This window comes from Oryctolagus cuniculus, chromosome 15, assembly GCF_051225735.1.
Source record: "Oryctolagus cuniculus isolate XC-2025 breed Fujian yellow rabbit chromosome 15, ASM5122573v1, whole genome shotgun sequence".
Lineage (NCBI taxonomy): Eukaryota > Metazoa > Chordata > Mammalia > Lagomorpha > Leporidae > Oryctolagus > Oryctolagus cuniculus.
This window is the reverse complement of record NC_142881.1, coordinates 82974126-82995853: the sequence shown is the minus strand read 5'-3', so window position 1 is coordinate 82995853 and position 21728 is coordinate 82974126. Positions and strand designations below refer to the sequence as shown.

Below are 21728 nucleotides of genomic sequence, written 5' to 3'. Positions count from 1 at the left end.
GAATAATCTAACGATGCAATTTGAATGGGCTTATTCATTATTATGGGTGAGAAACTGAACCTGAAATGGCCAAGATGTGTCAAAGAGAACTGGTGTATGGTGAAGTCAGGGCTTGCCCAAGGCAACCTAACCAGACACACCGTTTCACTCTTAATTACCGTTCAACACTATTTGCTCCATATTTTCCATGGCATTCTGTTCAGAAGGTCACTTTGTCAATAACATCATGAGTTTAACATCCTGTGAGTAGATGAATCCTTTCCTTCCTGGAACATGCATAAATGATCTTAAGGCTTCTAAGGCAGCAAGACAGCTGCCACCTGGGCCTCTCCTAACACTGGCTCTATGGGGATCCAGCTATGGTGTAAGAAATCACTCCTACTGCCCATGTTGTGAGGAAGCAGAAGTGAGCCAAGTGGAGACACCACCTGGAGGAAGAAATGGTTACTTTCTGCCAGCTTTCAACAGCCTCATGATGAAGGAACCATCAGCCCAGCCACCACCAGACTATACACACAAGAACTCCAAGTAAGAACCACCCAGCCATCCCTCAAATACTGGGAAATTAATAAGTACCATTTAAACCACAACGTCTGGGATGACTTGTTACACGAGATTAGAAAATTGGAACAAATTTCTTTCTGCACCTAGGACTGCACTGTTTTTCAATACAGAACCATCTAACTAACTGTATTTAACGCGAGGCTTGGGGCTAATTCTGTGTTTCAATAAAGCTGACAGATGTTTATGAGCACACACTATGTGCTAGGCACTTCTAACACCCTGTTGAACAAAACAAAATGTTCTGCCTTCTCAGAGAGCTTATGTTCCAACAAAGATTAAAACAATTAAAAGTACAAGAGTATTTGCTGAAGTTTGTGGAAAATGACATTTACATATTTACTTTGGTGCAATTTTTTTCACATATTGAAATATATTGCATGCTTCTGGTTTCATTCCTGAGCAATTCACCTTTTTGTTAATCAGTTTTGGACTATGACTTGAGCTTAAATTGAGTCTTTTTCTTAACTTGATTCTCTTGGGAGTTGATGTACGGCTGTTGGTGATGACATTTTGATTCAAACTTATATCTTGACTCTCCTGGTTGTTGCCAATCAGGTCATCACTTGGGGCCACTTGCAGGTGCAATTTATTTTTTAAATCCATGCATGTGAACTTCAGAAAGCTCATGGAAAAGCCCCTCATGAAAAACCATTGCCAACAGACAACATGGAATCGTTACTCCGTAACACATGGGCATACCTGTTGTCTGCTAATTCTGCTTTCTTGCAGGATATAAATTATGGCCTGAGAAACAATCTTCTGATCCCTTGGCTCAATCTTCCTTTTGCACCTTGCATTCTTGAGATCTATTTCCATATTGCTTTCCAAACACCAATTTATCAGCATTCGCTGAGACATTACTAGTGCAAATGTTGTGTGAAAAGGAGATTAATGATCAGTAATACAAAGTAGATTCTGTCTGATACTGGATAAATCTGAGTGGATCTGGAGGTGTGGTTCAGAGGGTTAAGCTGCATTTGGGACACCAGCTTCCCATATGGGACTTAAGGTTTTGAATCCTGGCTCTTTGGCTTCTGATTCAGCTCCCTGCTAATGCAACTGGGAGGGCAGAAGACAACCCCAGTGCTTGGACTCCTGCCATCCATGTGGGAGATCTGGATTGGGTTCTTGGCTCCTAGCTTTGGCCTGGCCATTGTGGTCATCCAGCGAGTGAATCAGTGGATAAAAACCTTGCTCTATTATTCATACACACACACACACACACACACACACACACACACGTAATTCAAGAAACCATTCCCGGGGCCCACGCTGTTTCAAAACTGGTAAAGCCGCCGCCTGCAGTGTTGGTTTGAGTCCGGGCTGTCCCACTTCCAATCAAGCTCTATGCTATGACCTGGAAAAGCAGTATAAGATGGCTAAAATCCTCGGGGCCCTGCACCCACACGGGAGACCAGAAGAAACCCTGGATCCCAGCTTTGGACCGGCACAGCTCTGGCCACTGCAGCCCTTTGGGGAATGAACCAGCGTTCTCAATCTCTCTGCCTCTCTGTAATCCTCCCTTTCAAATGAATAAATCTTTTTTTTTTTAATTTTGTGACAGGCAGAGTGGACAGAGAGAGAGAGAGAGACAGAGAGAAAGGTCTTCCTTTGCCGTTGGTTCACCCTCCAATGGCTGCCGCGGCCGGCGCGCTGCGGCTAGCGCATCGCGCTGATCCGATGGCAGGAGCCAGGTACTTATCCTGGTCTCCCATGGGGTGTAGGGCCCAAGTACTTTGGGCCATCCTCCACTGCACTCCATGGCCACAGCAGAGAGCTGGCCTGGAAGAGGGGCAACCAGGACGGAATCCGGCGCCCCGACCGGGACTAGAACCCGGTGTGCCAGCGCCACAAGGCGGAGGATTAGCCTAGTGAGCCGCGGCGCTGGCCAAAATGAAGAAAATTTTAACAACAACAAGGAAGCCATTCTTCAGGCATGTCCCCACATATAGCTTCAGTCAATGAGTGACAAAAAGTTACAAACACTTATGCAAACACAGAGGCAGGACACATAAAGCTTCGTAAGCAAAAAATGAAACCAAGTACATTAGAAAGTTTATTGTACTTGTAAGAAAAATGCAGATCAAGTAAAAGTCAATATAAAAGCTTTATATTACATATTTATTATATAAAGACTTTGACCAATGGGCAGAGATCTCTGTGCCATCTAAAGATGTGACTATTTTTCAAACCTTTCAGTTTTCACAATTAAATTTCATTTTATCAGAGATAAAAAAGAATATGATAATTGGGAAAAGCCATGAAATTAGATTTAACGAAAGTAGATCTGGGCTTAAATAGGAGACAAATTAAAACCTAAATTACATTTAGGCTTGGGTAACAAAATGACAACTCTGCGTGAGAATCTATGCACTGTGAACAAGATAGCAAAGCTTAAAAATTTACATGCGGGCATGTATAAAACTAGTCCAGATCCAACTAAATGGGACATTTGGAGGGCTAAAATATTAACTAAAGTCATACACACTCTATTTAAAAACCATGTGAAACTTAAATCAATAATCCTAGAGCTTTAAAAAGGGAAATTGCGTGCATGAACACTCGGTAGCCTTTGTCAATTCAGTGTCTCATGATAACAGATTCAGGTACTTGTGTATTCAGCCTTAAACACAAATGCTTTTGATTATCCAAGGGCCAAGAGACAGCAGGAACAGAAACCAACAGAAAACCTCAGGAGAAGGCAGAAGGTCACAGAGAACCCTACTCCTTTCAACTTACCTCACTCTACATTCCTACTTCCCTAGCCATCCCAAACCAGAATGCATCTCTTCACAATCAACAGGTAGATACTTCCATGAACCCGGAAACTGTCTGCAAACCTGCTCCTCACTTGGGCTAGCACTGAGGCACAGCAGATGAACCGCCGCCTATGAGGCCAGCATCCCATAAGGGCACTGGTTCGAGTCCCAGCTGTTCCACTGCTGATCCAGCCTCCAGCTAATGTGCCCAGCAAGGCAGCAGATGTCTCAATAGTCGAGCTCTCCCACCAACACGGAAGACCTCAATGGAATTCCAGGCTCAAGGTTTTTGCTCTGGCGAGCCCTGGCAATGGCAATCATTTAGGGAGCGAACCAGTGGATGGAAGAACCCCAGGCCCCCGTCACTCTGTCACTATCTGTACTGTGCCTTTATGTCTTTTAAATAAATAAAACCAAAAAACCATTTTTCAAAACCCAACCATTAAGTGCAAAAAAGTTTTTTCATCACTTTGCATCCTATCCAAAACACCCCAGAGAAACATATTTTTACTAGTATTAGTCTGCTTTTTGACTATCAGCACCGCCCCCCCCCCCACACACACACCAAACAGACTGCAGAACAGGCCAGAACCTTGCAGAAGCTGCCAAGCGTCAGGTTGTTTCTGACATATTGTCATACAAACATTGAAGTAAAGACTAAACAGAGCAGTGCCTCCTCACACTGGGCACCAAATGCAGGGGAAAGGGTGCAGATCCACAGCAGTCACAATACAAACTCACAGCCAGATCAAACTTAGTCAAAGAAAAGAAACTCCCAGAGTTGGACCAACTGCCAGCGAGCACACAGACTGAACACGTGGCAGATGGCCCAGACCCCAGTAGGAAGGGCCTTTTTAAATCTTAGGTGGGCTAATGGTGGGTGTGGGTGGTAGCAGGTGGAGACGAGCATCTCTATACAGGTTCTTCAAGTTTGGCCTCCTGGCTTCCAAACCTGGGGAGAATGCAGGCGGTGGGGGGGTGGAGGGGAGAACAACAGGATGTGAGATGAAACTGGTCTCTTGAAAGAAGGCATGAGTAACCAGGAGTTTTTTAAAATGGCTGAGACATCTGTCCTTGTTCCATCAATCCTGATTTTGAGTATAGATAAGGAAGCGGGGCGCTGGTTTCTTTCTGGCTACTTCCTGCTGATACGGGGTGTAGACGTGGGGCAGGGTATCTATACACTGGATCAGATTGATTGGAGAAGGAGAGAACAAGCAGCCTTGTATTGCTCCTGCGTGACGGCTCGAGCTACAGCAGTCACAGCCTCCTGTAAGGGCTTCTGAAACATGTACATGTTGTACATGGTAGGAATAGCAGCTAACGATTACGAGGATAAAAAGACAAATCAGAAACATTGCCCATGGTGGGAACGATGCCAAAATGAGGACAATGGGGGATATAGGAAAGAAAGAGTCCTGTCCAGTTAATGCGAAGACAGGTTTATGCCTGACCACTCCATGTGTAGGGTGTCTAACAAGCAGATTAGAAACACAAGGTGCAAGCCACAGGACACAGTCATTGTTACAGGATCTAAGAAAGGAGGGAGTTTTCCTACTGAGATGCAAATGGAAACTGACAGACGGGGTTCAGTAATAAGCAGGTGTGTTTTAAGGCATGGCCAAGGAATCTGTGAGGTCCAGACCTGCCTGTCTCTTCACATGTAGCCCTGCATGAGACATAGTAAGGGAGATGTGAACCCCCTTGGGGAAGACACCCCGTTGACTTCCATTACCTTGTTGGCCGGGGAGGAGGGCTGGCCTGAATAGGAAGTTAGTATTGAAGAAGTGGCATCTGCCTTGATTGGTGCTGACCCGAGGCTGTCCTCCTGATGGCGGTGGTTACTTTGGGAGCTGGGCAGAGGGAAACGCTTTTTAGCCTGGGGCCAACAGGGTCTGCGGTTCTGACCCAGGAGTCCTTCAACCCCGAGGGCAGTTCCGTTTTCCAGTGGCCTGGCTCTTGTCACAGCCGACAGGGCTCTTCATGACAGCTACTTGCCCGATGCCCTGACCCCTCATTTTCTAAACAGGTGCCATTCAAGGGTGGACTGGCCTGGCTGGGTCTCCTTGATGGCAGATCATGGTGTAAAGTGGCCATTAACTGGCCTGCCACCTAACTTTACATTGCTATTGCTGCCTCACTCGCTCCTCTTTCTCCTGGTCTCTGTTAAAGTAGAACCCAGAAGCAGCCTTTAGGAATGGCAGCCAAGGGGGCGCTCAATCCCGTCGCTAATCTTTGGTGGCCTGAGCTAGCAATCTACGGTCACAGGCATATTACGACAATATTCTTCCTGTGAGGTAAGATGATGCCAATGAGGAGAGCTATGTTCTTCTATGTAAGATCAAAACCTTGAGACCACCCTATCGAAACTGTCTAATATAAGGTCTGAAGATCAAACTGTACACCCTGATGGGGAGTCCTGCAGAATAGAATCAGTTCCCCATCTTGAAGAGACTAGAGAAATGAGGGAACAAGTCAGATTTCCAGACTGCTTACTGTCAATAACTTAAAATCCCGTGAAAACTTAGCAAACATTTCAGCTGTCAAATAACTTATGAAAACATTTACCGAAAGGTCCAATGCCTTCAACCAATGTTAAGAGTACATATAGTTGGAAATACTTCTCAAATGTCTAACACAAGTGTAACCCAATTGAAACAGAGAGCTGTTAATAAATTTTCCCATGTGGACATACAATACATGCACACATATGACACAGTACAGGAGAGTGACAGAACAGTTTGTTACTAGCAGAGAGATTTTTGTCTGCCACTAGACAAGGGAGGGGAAAAGATGGAAGGCGACTAGGCATGGAGCATTCTTTGGAACACAGTTGCTCAGGACTCACCCCTGCTCCTCAGTTTTTTGTTTTTTTTTGTTTTGTTTTGTTTTGTTTTGTTTTGTTTTGATAGCTCTGCGAAACATATTATTAGAGATGGCTGGAAAAGAGGTTCTGTCTTTGTGCAAGAGAGAATTTAGATGTGAGAGGAGCAGTGTGAGATGCAGCTCCATTACATTAAGTTTCAGGATTTTTGGGTTCATAGGAGCAGGGAAGCGATGGGTAGAGAAGACTATTTTAATTAGGACAGAAAGGGGGGGACCGTAAAGAGAGCAGGGGCTTAGCTTGTGGGACAGAGGGTGGCATGTGGGAGTGTGGGTGGTGGTGCTGAAGTCAGGCTTCATTGCATCTGAGCAGCAGGCAGAGTCCTTTCTTAAGCTCTTGTTGGGGGAGGTGCTGAGCACCACATGGACCCTGAGAAGGTGGGCACACGTGAGAAAGGCTCCTAGTTGAAGTTTACAGTGCATTGTCTTTGGAGCTTGGCATGTCTCAGGTGCAGAGCTTTCCAGAGCCAATACACATTCTGCTAGCCTTTACACTATCTTTCTACATCCAGGGGGAGGGACTGGCAGAGGAGACTGGAGAGGAGAGATCAGAAAGAGAGGAAAGAGCCAGTTTTGGCTGCCAGTGACAGGAGTGGGGAAGAGCCAGACAGGGGGAAGGGTAAGGAGAGGGTCATGGTCCAGAGGCTGCAGCATCCCTGAGAGAACAGTGGGAGGGAAAGTCGAGGGTTCTAGGGGAGATTCCAAGTGTTTCTCTGGTTTTTGGGCTTGGAATGAGAAAAGCTGACCTCAGGGGGGCTTAATGAAGGGGAATCAGGTGGGTTGGCCAGACAGGAATCACCAGATGGACGCTTGGGAGGACCCTGGGGTGGGCAGGGAGGAGGGTCACACTCCCGGGCCAGGATCTCAGAGAGGATGATATGAGGGAGGGGAGGAGAGCTTACAGAGAGTTTGATCTCCCTCAGGAAGAGCAGGATAAAGAGAATTCCGGGGAGAAGAGGCTGGAAGGGTGCTAACTTTCCTTGTTGCCAGTGGAGAGGGAAAAGGAGGCACCAGAGAAAGAGGGGGAATGGAGTGCGTAAAGGGTTGTGTTCCTGAAAGGCCAGCTTCTCAGGTGTGGGAGAAAGGAGGGGTGGGCAGGCTGACGATTTAAGGGGTGGCTCCAGGCCTTCTTCCTCCATGAGAAATTAGAGTGAGCAACGTTGACCCCAATGGAGGAAAAAGGCTTGGAATAGGGGCTTCTGACCATTTGCCTTTTCTCTGTGTGAAGTTATTAAAATCTTGGAGAATTTTGAGACAAAAAAAAAACACCAAATTCGTGCTGAGGTGGAATAATCGCTTTGGCTTTGTCTCCCCCTTCAGGCCCAGCTTGTGCAAGTCTGCAGAGGCAGGCCAGAGGGGAGCTGAAATTTGGAACCCATGGATTAAGCAAACTACGGTCTGAGGGAAGAGGTTCTTCTAGCAGGGTTTCCCTGGGAAAAAAAATCACCTCAACCGAGCACCTAAGTCCTGAGTCCTCTAACAGGAGGCAGCGACAGAAACCAACTAAACACCCAGGCCCTCCGAGGGGGGATGAACTGGTCACGAGCATCGCCCCAGCATGCCTGAGGTGAGAGTGACCTCTCTTACCAATCTGATGGGCTGAGAACTAGGTCCGATGTGGGCATGTAGCGATGAGATCAGGCAAAGGCTCTGGCTGTGAATTCGCTCCAAATGAGAAGTGCAAGCGGGAGTGAGAAAATGTTCTGGAGAGGCGTCTCTCAGGGCCTTCCAGGTCAGAAGGGAAAAAGGAGATTGTAGGAAAGAGAAGGTTAGGGGTGGGTGGAGGCACTAAAAAGGGGAAGGATTTGTCCAGATGAAAGGTGGGGGGGTCACAGCTCTCACCCAGAGAATACGAGATCGGCAGATTGGGACAAGATGCTGGCCCTTCCCTCTATTTCTCACACGGGGCACCAAATATAAGCAAAAGGGTGCAGATCAGAGAAAAGACAGAATACGAACTCACAGCCAGACAAAGCTTATCCAAAGAAAACAAATCTGCAGAGATGGGTGACCAACAGCTAGCACACAAGCACAAGCGCGCGCGCACACACACACACACACACACACAATACACAGCAGAGTGCCCAGACCCCAATAGGCTGGACCTTTTTATATCTTCGGTGCACTAGGGGTGGGGGGGGCAGTAAACAGAGGTAACCTTCTCCATACAAGTTTTTCAAGTTTTGGCCCCCTGGCTTCCAAACATGGGGAATAATGCAGGGGGTGGGGTGGAGAACACCACACTGAGAGACTAAATTGGTCCCTTGAGAGAAGGTAAGGGTCACAGAAACCTAAAGTGGCTGAGGCGCCTGTCCTTGTTCCATCACTACGTACCTATGTCAAATATACACACACTGAATGTCTTGCTAACAGCAGGTAGAACCGTCTCTGCTGTCAAGCGTTAGTTCTACTGCTGGGCATTAGATGGCTGGGCCCCAGGGTGTTAACTCGACTACTTAATGTATATGCAAATCACACTATTTGTGGGTCTAGGGAGATGATGGTGAGGAAAACTAAGGTAGGAATTCAAGCCAGGTATACCACATATGTGGAAGTGATCCAACCTCACCCAGCATATGGGAGTGGAACCAGATCTTGCAAAATAGGCATTCCAATATTCCAAGATTGGGTGTCAGTGTCCCAAATAATGACAAATGACTGCTCCTTGACACTGCACATCCAGTTGAGTAAGAGTATATCTAATAATTTATGGCATTAATGACCAAGCATTTAACTAACTGCTTTAAAAGTATTATATATACAGGATGTCAGTCAAATCTGTAACACTCCCAAGAAAACATATACAAAAACGCAGGAGTGTGCCCAGTGTCGTCCAAGTAGAGGTACTCAAACTTAAACCTAACTAAAAGATTACATCACATATTAGTTAAGGGTAAAGGTAAGTATTACTATTCCCTGAACACTAAAAGTACTCCTGGTCAGTCCTCTCAGACTGACACTGTCAACATCAACCTTCTGCTGAATCCACTATGTAAATACTAAATACAAGTGTATAAAACAAGTTTTATAAAGTGATCTGGAAAGGTTTTATACAACCCTAGTACTTCATGGCATAAAAATTTCCTCCTGGGGAAAAGTAGCAATTGACTCAATGACCGGATTTGATGTAATTTGATTTTTCCTCCATTCCCTGTATTGTCCAAGTCTTCTATAATGAATGTGCACTTACAAAGAATAAAATTAAAACGAGCTGCACCCTATAACTCAAGGTCCTATCAATCCCGACCTTGCTTTGCATAAATAGAGTAGAGCAGAAATGAGGCACATGAAACTTTTTTTTATAGAACCACAAGGGAGTGGCTGATCTAGATAGTATACTCCAGCACTGTACTGGCCCAGCAGGTGGCCACTACCAATCCTGGGTGACATGCTGGACACACTACACGTGACTAGTCCAAGCTGAAATGGGCTGTAAATGCAAAATATACATTGGATTTTAAACACTTTGGTCCAAAAACACTAAAGAAATCTCTTAACAGTTTTCAGCATATCAATTAAATGTTGAAATGATAGTACTTTGGGTATATTAGGCTAAAAAAACACTGAGGTTGATTTCACATCATTGTCAAATGAGGCTACCAGAAATGAACTCACAGTTTACACTAATTCGTATATTCAAACGAAGCCAGCAGCATGGCCGTCACCTGGGATCTTGTTCAAAGGCAGAGTTTTGGGCCCCAGCCCTGGAGTGCTAAGCAGAATATGCATGTTAACAAGACCCTCAGTTGATCAACATACACACTGAATACTGAGATGCACAGTTAAAGAAAACTTGTATTTTCCCTAAGCGTGACAATCTCACTTTTCTTCAATTTACCCAATCATTAAAATGCTACAAGGCTTTTGTGACAATTCTAGACAACAAGAACCTAAGGTGCATAAAAAATGCAAAAGCGTATTTCACTACCTGTTTTGGTGGTTTCTATTCCACAGAAGATAACAAATTGAAAAATAACAATCCAGTTCTACTATGAACGCTTGTTTTTAAAAATGCAAATTTGCGCAAAAACAACTGATGCATCATGGACTTTCAAACCAACCTATTAATGCACCAAGAACATATCATAGCGTCTGTGCAAAACTGCCAGTGTCAATAGAAAAAAAGACTGAAAATCAATTAAAATACCATAGAGTGTCTATGGAGCCACAAGATGTTAGGAAAATCTAAAGGTGTCCACTTAATAATTTCACCAAAATAAGGAACTTAAAGAATACTAAAAAAATACAAGAAACATTTCAATTTAAAATGTAGGACGAATAGAAAAAAACAGCATATGACAAAAGTAGTGTAAACTTAGTGCACAAGAATACTGTGCTGATACAAACAATGAACTCATTTAGAGGAAGACACTGTTCTGGTCTCCAAAGTCCTTTCCTGTATGCCACTGCACCTGTTGATTCTACAGAGATGCATTACTCAAAACTAAAGCAAGCAGTTGCTCACGTCCCCATGCTTCTGACTGGTTATAATTTAATAAAATTCTGACTGATTATAACTTAATAAAAGGAAATGTGCCCACAGGAAACTGAAAAAGAATTGATTCTCTCTGCTCCACACTCCCACTTAGTTATCCGCCACCCAAGAAAATTTATACAGAGAATCCATACTTATTCACAAGACTATACCAAAAACATCGTTTTGTGTGATTCACCTGCAAAAATGTGAATTTCTGAAGAGCTACCAGTGGAAGTGGGGTACTTAGGCCCTCAAAGATTTGCTGAATAAACGATAACGAGCCTGTGAGTTCACACAATGAAAGAAAAGCTTTATCTGATTAAATTCAGTGTAGGAAGTGCTGGTTTCCTTTTTTTAAATGAAATAAAAAATACAGCTAGTTTGAAGAATAGCTTGATGGTAAATCAGATTTTTTAAAATTTTTCAAATGCTGTTTGTATATCCTCTGTGTTTCTCCCCCATTTTTCACTGTCAAGAAGTAAGGTATAGACAAAGGGATCTGTAAGTTACATATAGGCCTTAATACTAAAGGTATACAAATACTAACACACTTTGAAAAAATAACCTCATTTCCAAGAAAATACAGAACAGATCCAACATGGCTGAATAGGGTATAGCAACAATAATATGTTGCACGTTGCGGCCATCTGGGGAGTGAACCCGGGAAAGGAAGACCTTTCTCTCTGTCTCTCCCTCTCACTGTCTGTAACTCTACCTCTCAAATAAGTAAAATCTTGAAAGAAAATTCATGTGGAATCACAAAAGGCCACAAACAGTTGGAGTGATCTGGAACAAGAAAACCCAACCTGGATGAATCATAATGCTCGATTTCAAAGTATTCTACAAAGTTACAGTAATTAACACAGCTTAGTAATGGCATAAAATCCAACGCGTAGCTCAATGGGACAGACGAGAGAGCCCAGAATTTAATCTGCATACAGACAGCCAGCTGACTTCTGACAAAAGTGCTCAGACCACACAGTGGCATTAAGGATAATATTTTCAAAATGGCGCTGGCAAAACTGAATGCATATACGTAGAAGAACCAAAGTAGATCCATATCTCTCTTCACATACAAAAATCAACTGAAGATACATCAAGGACCCAATTTAAGACCTGACATTATGGACATTATGAGGCTGCTAGAAGAAAACGTGGGGAAACACTCAAAGACGATGGTGTGGGAACAACTTCTTGGATGGGAACCCCCGAAGCACAGGCAGCAAAAGCAAAACTAAGGAAACAGGACTATATCAAACTCAGAAACAAAGCACATGACAATTAGAGTGGAGAGACGTACAGCAGAATGGAAAAAATAGTTGCAGGGGATTAATATCCCAAATACACATGCAACTTAAAAAAGTCAACAACAACAAAATCAATCCAGTTCGGAAATGGAAAAGGACTTCAAGAGACAATTCTCAGAAAGAAGAAATACAAATACAAATGGCAAACAACCATATGAAAAAATGCTCAACATCTCCAGGCTTCAGGGAAACTCAAATCAAAACCACAATGAGGTATCTCCTTACCCCTATTAGAATGGCTGAAATCCAAACAACAGAGGAACAAGTGCTGGCATGGATGTGGGGAAAGGGGAACACTTAGACGCTGCTGGGAGGAATCTCAGGGAATCGAACAGAAAGAAATGTTTGTGTGTATCAGTACTGATGCGAATACAGTTTGTAAAACTTTGTTTTATGCCTTTGTGAAACCGATGGTTAAAAATGTTATCCTACCACAGTTTCAATGATCTACAGCTACTTAAAGATTTACCACAGAGGGATGAAACGCTCATTTCTCCGTTCAATTACTGTTTACACTCGGTGTCTATAGTCTCACTAAACTGGTATAATTTTGTTTTTTACTCGCTAAACTTATCTAGTGAAGTATTAAGCCTTTTTACTGTAATGTAATTTGAAAACTGGCTCAAAATCTAAACCAAAGACAGAAAGAAAAAGAAGAAGGAAACACAGTGGAAAGGAGAAAGGGGGAGGGAGGAAGGCAATATCATGGTGTTCTTACAGCTGTGCCTACAAAACACACTGAGTCTGCTAAACACTAATTAAAAGAAAAAAAGAAAAGACATACAAAGAAAACCGACGCACATCCATTTGTTCCCCACATCACCGCTTACCCATTTGCCAAACAAACTGCAAAAACGCAGTACAGAACTAAGAAAATAAGGTACATTCAATAAGTAAGAATTATTGAAATGTATTAACTATAAACAGGATATGGTAAAAAAAAAAAAGCTACATCACGAAGCTCCACAGAGTACCAAAGTATTTACATAAAATGTGTGTACACATGAAAAAGGTAAAGAGTATATGCAGAGAAATAAATATATGAAGGAAATGAAATTAAAACACATTGTAAGTTCTTAATTTCCTTTTTTAAACTGTTGCTAAACTGTCATGGTTTTTCGAATTCAGAGGGACAAGGATTTGAAATCTTGGTTACCAAGCCAATTAAGGTCACCTGCATCCCAACCCTGAAGAACCCGGGTTCAGTATCCACCTCCGGCTCCTGACTCTAGCTTCCTGTTAAGGTGGATGGGGAAGGCAATTGTGATGGCTCAAGAAATCGGGGAGCTGTTTCTGGCTCCTGCGTCTACCTTCCTGTAATGTGGACCTGGAGGGCAGTGGATAGGACTCAGGCATTTGGGTACCCGTCACCCTTGCTGGGAACACGGAATGAGTTCTCCAGTCCTCAACTCAGCCAGGCTCAGGCCCAGTAGTTGTGGGAATTGGGAAGTCAACCAGCAGATGAGAATCCTCTTTATGGCTGTTTCTTGCCGTGTGTGTGTGTGTGTGTGTGTGTGCGTGTGTGCGTGTGTGCATGTACATGCATGGGTATGAATATCTGCCTCTGAAATAAATCTTAAGAATACATAGAAACCACCCACTTTGGAAGAATTTTAACTTTAGTTGGTTAAGAGGCAAAGAGATGGAGCTCTCCCATTTACTCCCCCACTCCTTAAATGCCTGCAGCAGCTAGGACTGGGTCAGGCTAAAGTTAAGAGCCAGGAACTCAGTCTCCCATGGGGCTGACAAGTACCCAGACACTTGCCATCACCTGCTATCTCCCCAGGACACACCTCAGCAGGAAAGCTGGAATTGGAAACGATCCAGAGTTCCAATCCAGACGCTGGAACACAGGCCACAGACACCCCAAGCAGAAACTGAACTCCCACATCAAACGTGCGCCCCCAAGCATCTGACAAATGACGCCCACAGGCTGTGAGCCTAAAGCCAGGGCAAGGGGCACTCTCCAAGCTAGAGAAAACCCCCTCGCAACTGCCTGCCTAGCTTCCTTCCCCTTCATTTAGTAGATTACGACTGCTGTGACGTGTCCGGACCCAACCTGTTAATCCGTACTGCCCACCTGATGCCCACGCCACGGCCAACTCAAGCCGCCACCGCGCCCTCTCTCTCTTCTGCTGCCCAACGCAGAGCCACAGCCGCCTGCTTCACTGCCGCCCCAGCGTCACTGAGGCCCCGCCGCCTTCGCCGCGGCTGCCCATCACGTCAGCACCGCCGCCCCTACCTGCTGCTTCCTTCCCGGCCGCCCGACGCCGCTGACCCCGGACTCTGCACCAGAGCCGCCCCGCGGTATCTTTCCGCTCCGCCCCGCCCGCCACCGACCTGCGCCATCCAGAGCACCACGTCCCACGGGACGCCCACACGACAGCAGCCGCTTCCTGGCTTCCTGGTTCACTGCCGCTGCAGCCGTTGCCAGCGAACACTGAGGCTTCCGGCCTAGGAAGTCCCAGGCTTCAGTTAGGCCGAGGCACAGCCGCACTTCCCCGCCCAGGACGTCCGACCCGGAGCCGCCACCGCCGCCTCTATCCCCGCCACGCCTCACCGCCGCCTCTATCCCCGCCACCCCTCACCGCCGCTGCCGCCGCCTCCTTCGCCGCACTTCCCAGGGCTACACTCACACCGTCCCCACCTACCTCTGCTTCCTCGCAGACCTCCGACTTCTCAGACCGCTGCCGCCGATGAACTTAGCTGCCACGCCCACGACGTCGAACGCGACCCTGACGCTACGCACGCTGGCGCCGACGCTGACGCCGACGCTACGCACGCTGACGCCGACGCCGACGCTGACGCCGACGCCGTACAGGACGCTTTGACGCTGACGCTCACTGACACTGCATCTGTGACAGCGTCTGCGTTGTAACGTCGTGTATGGCGTCGGTGTCGGCGTCGGCGCCAGCGTGTGTAGCGTCGGGGTCGCGTCCGACGTCGTGGGCGGGGCAGCTAAGTTCATCGGCGGCAGCGGTGAGGAAGGAAGTGGCGGCGGCGGTCTGAGATGTCGGAGGTCTGCGAGGAAGCAGAGGTAGGTGGGGACGGTGTGAGTGTAGCCCTGGGAAGTGCGGCGAAGGAGGCGGCGGTGCGGGGTGGCAGGGATAGAGGCGGCAGTGGCTGCTCCGTGCCGGGCATCTTGGGTTGGGAAGTGCGGCTGTGCCTCGGCCTAACTGAAGCCTGGGACTTCCTAGGCCGGAAGCCTCAGTGTTCGCTGGCAGCGGTGAACCAGGAGGCAAGGAAGCAGTGGCTGTCGTGTGGGCGTCCCGTGGGACATGGTACTCTGGACGGCGCAGGTCGGTGGCGGGCGGGGCGGCGCGGAAAGACTGCCGCCTCTATCCCTGCCACCCCGCACCGCCGCCTCCTTCGCCGCACTTCCCAGGGCTACACTCACACCGTCCCCACCTACCTCTGCTTCCTCGCAGACCTCCGACTTCTCAGACCGCCGCCGCCACTTCCTTCCTCACCGCTGCCGCCGATGAACTTAGCTGCCACGCCCACGACGTCGAACGCGACCCCGACGCTACGCACGCTGGCGCCGACGCCGACACCGACGCCATACACGACGTTACAACGCAGACGCTGTCACAGATGCAGTGTCAGTGAGCGTCAGCGTCAAAGCGTCCTGTACGGCGTCGGCGTCAGCGTCGGCGTCGGCGTCAGCGTGCGTAGCGTCGGCGTCAGCGTCGGCGCCAGCGTGCGTAGCGTCGGGGTCGCGTTCGACGTCGTGGGCGTGGCAGCTAAGTTCATCGGCGGCAGCGGTGAGGAAGGAAGTGGCGGCGGCGGTCTGAGAAGTCGGAGGTCTGCGAGGAAGCAGAGGTAGGTGGGGACGGTGTGAGTGTAGCCCTGGGAAGTGCGGCGAAGGAGGCGGCGGCAGCGGCGGTGAGGGGTGGCGGGGATAGAGGCGGCGGTGAGGCGTGGCGGGGATAGAGGCGGCGGTGGCGGCTCCGGGTCGGACGTCCTGGGCGGGGAAGTGCGGCTGTGCCTCGGCCTAACTGAAGCCTGGGACTTCCTAGGCCGGAAGCCTCAGTGTTCGCTGGCAACGGCTGCAGCGGCAGTGAACCAGGAAGCCAGGAAGCGGCTGCTGTCGTGTGGGCGTCCCGTGGGACGTGGTGCTCTGGATGGCGCAGGTCGGTGGCGGGCGGGGCGGAGCGGAAAGATACCGCGGGGCGGCTCTGGTGCAGAGTCCGGGGTCAGCGGCGTCGGGCGGCCGGGAAGGAAGCAGCAGGTAGGGGCGGCGGTGCTGACGTGATGGGCAGCCGCGGCGAAGGCGGCGGGGCCTCAGTGACGCTGGGGCGGCAGTGAAGCAGGCGGCTGTGGCTCTGCGTTGGGCAGCAGAAGAGAGAGAGGGCGCGGTGGCGGCTTGAGTTGGCCGTGGCGTGGGCATCAGGTGGGCAGTACGGATTAACAGGTTGGGTCCGGACACGTCACAGCAGTCGTAATCTACTAAATGAAGGGGAAGGAAGCTAGGCAGGCAGTTGCGAGGGGGTTTTCTCTAGCTTGGAGAGTGCCCCTTGCCCTGGCTTTAGGCTCACAGCCTGTGGGCGTCATTTGTCAGATGCTTGGGGGCGCACGTTTGATGTGGGAGTTCAGTTTCTGCTTGGGGTGTCTGTGGCCTGTGTTCCAGCGTCTGGATTGGAACTCTGGATCGTTTCCAATTCCAGCTTTCCTGCTGAGGTGTGTCCTGGGGAGATAGCAGGTGATGGCAAGTGTCTGGGTACTTGTCAGCCCCATGGGAGACTGAGTTCCTGGCTCTTAACTTTAGCCTGACCCAGTCCTAGCTGCTGCAGGCATTTAAGGAGTGGGGGAGTAAATGGGAGAGCTCCATCTCTTTGCCTCTTAACCAACTAAAGTTAAAATTCTTCCAAAGTGGGTGGTTTCTATGTATTCTTAAGATTTATTTCAGAGGCAGATATTCATACCCATGCATGTACATGCACACACGCACACACGCACACACACACACACACACACACACGGCAAGAAACAGCCATAAAGAGGATTCTCATCTGCTGGTTGACTTCCCAATTCCCACAACTACTGGGCCTGAGCCTGGCTGAGTTGAGGACTGGAGAACTCATTCCGTGTTCCCAGCAAGGGTGACGGGTACCCAAATGCCTGAGTCCTATCCACTGCCCTCCAGGTCCACATTACAGGAAGGTAGACGCAGGAGCCAGAAACAGCTCCCCGATTTCTTGAGCCATCACAATTGCCTTCCCCATCCACCTTAACAGGAAGCTAGAGTCAGGAGCCGGAGGTGGATACTGAACCCGGGTTCTTCAGGGTTGGGATGCAGGTGACCTTAATTGGCTTGGTAACCAAGATTTCAAATCCTTGTCCCTCTGAATTCGAAAAACCATGACAGTTTAGCAACAGTTTAAAAAAGGAAATTAAGAACTTACAATGTGTTTTAATTTCATTTCCTTCATATATTTATTTCTCTGCATATACTCTTTACCTTTTTCATGTGTACACACATTTTATGTAAATACTTTGGTACTCTGTGGAGCTTCGTGATGTAGCTTTTTTTTTTTACCATATCCTGTTTATAGTTAATACATTTCAATAATTCTTACTTATTGAATGTACCTTATTTTCTTAGTTCTGTACTGCGTTTTTGCAGTTTGTTTGGCAAATGGGTAAGCGGTGATGTGGGGAACAAATGGATGTGCGTCGGTTTTCTTTGTATGTCTTTTCTTTTTTTCTTTTAATTAGTGTTTAGCAGACTCAGTGTGTTTTGTAGACACAGCTGTAAGAACACCATGATATTGCCTTCCTCCCTCCCCCTTTCTCCTTTCCACTGTGTTTCCTTCTTCTTTTTCTTTCTGTCTTTGGTTTAGATTTTGAGCCAGTTTTCAAATTACATTACAGTAAAAAGGCTTAATACTTCACTAGATAAGTTTAGCGAGTAAAAAACAAAATTATACCAGTTTAGTGAGACTATAGACACCGAGTGTAAACAGTAATTGAACGGAGAAATGAGCGTTTCATCCCTCTGTGGTAAATCTTTAAGTAGCTGTAGATCATTGAAACTGTGGTAGGATAACATTTTTAACCATCGGTTTCACAAAGGCATAAAACAAAGTTTTACAAACTGTATTCGCATCAGTACTGATACACACAAACATTTCTTTCTGTTCGATTCCCTGAGATTCCTCCCAGCAGCGTCTAAGTGTTCCCCTTTCCCCACATCCATGCCAGCACTTGTTCCTCTGTTGTTTGGATTTCAGCCATTCTAATAGGGGTAAGGAGATACCTCATTGTGGTTTTGATTTGAGTTTCCCTGAAGCCTGGAGATGTTGAGCATTTTTTCATATGGTTGTTTGCCATTTGTATTTGTATTTCTTCTTTCTGAGAATTGTCTCTTGAAGTCCTTTTCCATTTCCGAACTGGATTGATTTTGTTGTTGTTGACTTTTTTAAGTTGCATGTGTATTTGGGATATTAATCCCCTGCAACTATTTTTTCCGTTCTGCTGTACGTCTCTCCACTCTAATTGTCATGTGCTTTGTTTCTGAGTTTGATATAGTCCTGTTTCCTTAGTTTTGCTTTTGCTGCCTGTGCTTCGGGGGTTCCCATCCAAGAAGTTGTTCCCACACCATCGTCTTTGAGTGTTTCCCCACGTTTTCTTCTAGCAGCCTCATAATGTCCATAATGTCAGGTCTTAAATTGGGTCCTTGATGTATCTTCAGTTGATTTTTGTATGTGAAGAGAGATATGGATCTACTTTGGTTCTTCTACGTATATGCATTCAGTTTTGCCAGCGCCATTTTGAAAATATTATCCTTAATGCCACTGTGTGGTCTGAGCACTTTTGTCAGAAGTCAGCTGGCTGTCTGTATGCAGATTAAATTCTGGGCTCTCTCGTCTGTCCCATTGAGCTACGCGTTGGATTTTATGCCATTACTAAGCTGTGTTAATTACTGTAACTTTGTAGAATACTTTGAAATCGAGCATTATGATTCATCCAGGTTGGGTTTTCTTGTTCCAGATCACTCCAACTGTTTGTGGCCTTTTGTGATTCCACATGAATTTTCTTTCAAGATTTTACTTATTTGAGAGGTAGAGTTACAGACAGTGAGAGGGAGAGACAGAGAGAAAGGTCTTCCTTTCCCGGGTTCACTCCCCAGATGGCCGCAACGTGCAACATATTATTGTTGCTATACCCTATTCAGCCATGTTGGATCTGTTCTGTATTTTCTTGGAAATGAGGTTATTTTTTCAAAGTGTGTTAGTATTTGTATACCTTTAGTATTAAGGCCTATATGTAACTTACAGATCCCTTTGTCTATACCTTACTTCTTGACAGTGAAAAATGGGGGAGAAACACAGAGGATATACAAACAGCATTTGAAAAATTTTAAAAAATCTGATTTACCATCAAGCTATTCTTCAAACTAGCTGTATTTTTTTATTTCATTTAAAAAAAGGAAACCAGCACTTCCTACACTGAATTTAATCAGATAAAGCTTTTCTTTCATTGTGTGAACTCACAGGCTCGTTATCATTTATTCAGCAAATCTTTGAGGGCCTAAGTACCCCACTTCCACTGGTAGCTCTTCAGAAATTCACATTTTTGCAGGTGAATCACACAAAACGATGTTTTTGGTATAGTCTTGTGAATAAGTATGGATTCTCTGTATAAATTTTCTTGGGTGGCGGATAACTAAGTGGGAGTGTGGAGCAGAGAGAATCAATTCTTTTTCAGTTTCCTGTGGGCACATTTCCTTTTATTAAGTTATAATCAGTCAGAATTTTATTAAATTATAATCAGTCAGAAGCATGGGGACGTGAGCAACTGCTTGCTTTAGTTTTGAGTAGTGCATCTCTGTAGAATCAACAGGTGCAGTGGCATACAGGAAAGGACTTTGGAGACCAGAACAGTGTCTTCCTCTAAATGAGTTCATTGTTTGTATCAGCACAGTATTCTTGTGCACTAAGTTTACACTACTTTTGTCATATGCTGTTTTTTTCTATTCGTCCTACATTTTAAATTGAAATGTTTCTTGTATTTTTTTAGTATTCTTTAAGTTCCTTATTTTGGTGAAATTATTAAGTGGACACCTTTAGATTTTCCTAACATCTTGTGACTCCATAGACACTCTATGGTATTTTAATTGATTTTCAGTCTTTTTTTCTATTGACACTGGCAGTTTTGCACAGACGCTATGATATGTTCTTGGTGCATTAATAGGTTGGTTTGAAAGTCCATGATGCATCAGTTGTTTTTGCGCAAATTTGCATTTTTAAAAACAAGCGTTCATAGTAGAACTGGATTGTTATTTTTCAATTTGTTATCTTCTGTGGAATAGAAACCACCAAAACAGGTAGTGAAATACGCTTTTGCATTTTTTATGCACCTTAGGTTCTTGTTGTCTAGAATTGTCACAAAAGCCTTGTAGCATTTTAATGATTGGGTAAATTGAAGAAAAGTGAGATTGTCACGCTTAGGGAAAATACAAGTTTTCTTTAACTGTGCATCTCAGTATTCAGTGTGTATGTTGATCAACTGAGGGTCTTGTTAACATGCATATTCTGCTTAGCACTCCAGGGCTGGGGCCCAAAACTCTGCCTTTGAACAAGATCCCAGGTGACGGCCATGCTGCTGGCTTCGTTTGAATATACGAATTAGTGTAAACTGTGAGTTCATTTCTGGTAGCCTCATTTGACAATGATGTGAAATCAACCTCAGTGTTTTTTTAGCCTAATATACCCAAAGTACTATCATTTCAACATTTAATTGATATGCTGAAAACTGTTAAGAGATTTCTTTAGTGTTTTTGGACCAAAGTGTTTAAAATCCAATGTATATTTTGCATTTACAGCCCATTTCAGCTTGGACTAGTCACGTGTAGTGTGTCCAGCATGTCACCCAGGATTGGTAGTGGCCACCTGCTGGGCCAGTACAGTGCTGGAGTATACTATCTAGATCAGCCACTCCCTTGTGGTTCTATAAAAAAAAGTTTCATGTGCCTCATTTCTGCTCTACTCTATTTATGCAAAGCAAGGTCGGGATTGATAGGACCTTGAGTTATAGGGTGCAGCTCGTTTTAATTTTATTCTTTGTAAGTGCACATTCATTATAGAAGACTTGGACAATACAGGGAATGGAGGAAAAATCAAATTACATCAAATCCGGTCATTGAGTCAATTGCTACTTTTCCCCAGGAGGAAATTTTTATGCCATGAAGTACTAGGGTTGTATAAAACCTTTCCAGATCACTTTATAAAACTTGTTTTATACACTTGTATTTAGTATTTACATAGTGGATTCAGCAGAAGGTTGATGTTGACAGTGTCAGTCTGAGAGGACTGACCAGGAGTACTTTTAGTGTTCAGGGAATAGTAATACTTACCTTTACCCTTAACTAATATGTGATGTAATCTTTTAGTTAGGTTTAAGTTTGAGTACCTCTACTTGGACGACACTGGGCACACTCCTGCGTTTTTGTATATGTTTTCTTGGGAGTGTTACAGATTTGACTGACATCCTGTATATATAATACTTTTAAAGCAGTTAGTTAAATGCTTGGTCATTAATGCCATAAATTATTAGATATACTCTTACTCAACTGGATGTGCAGTGTCAAGGAGCAGTCATTTGTCATTATTTGGGACACTGACACCCAATCTTGGAATATTGGAATGCCTATTTTGCAAGATCTGGTTCCACTCCCATATGCTGGGTGAGGTTGGATCACTTCCACATATGTGGTATACCTGGCTTGAATTCCTA

At 45.6% G+C, this 21728-nt stretch overlaps 2 protein-coding genes across 8 annotated transcripts in view; one reads left to right on the top strand and one right to left on the bottom strand.

The window, feature by feature from the left end:
- Window positions 1–14450, bottom strand: part of LOC149122124 (uncharacterized) — a 76191-nt gene extending 61741 nt beyond the window's left edge. For all 7 annotated transcript variants that reach the window (XR_016221145.1, XR_016221146.1, XR_016221140.1 and 4 more), the window contains exon 1: window positions 14331–14450. Coding sequence is in view for 2 of the 7 variants with exons in the window: in XM_089313680.1 (XP_089169806.1) it covers window positions 14331–14339 (9 nt within the window). In the remaining 5 variants the exon portion in view is untranslated. The remainder of the gene's footprint in view (window positions 1–14330) is intronic.
- Window positions 14451–15000: 550 nt separating this feature from the next.
- LOC127485579 (uncharacterized) overlaps window positions 15001–21728 on the top strand; it is a 46494-nt gene continuing 39766 nt past the window's right edge. Inside the window, exons 1-2 of the mRNA XM_089314163.1 lie at window positions 15001–15812; window positions 16010–16123. Coding sequence (XP_089170289.1) covers window positions 15001–15812; window positions 16010–16123 — 926 coding nt within the window. The remainder of the gene's footprint in view (window positions 15813–16009; window positions 16124–21728) is intronic.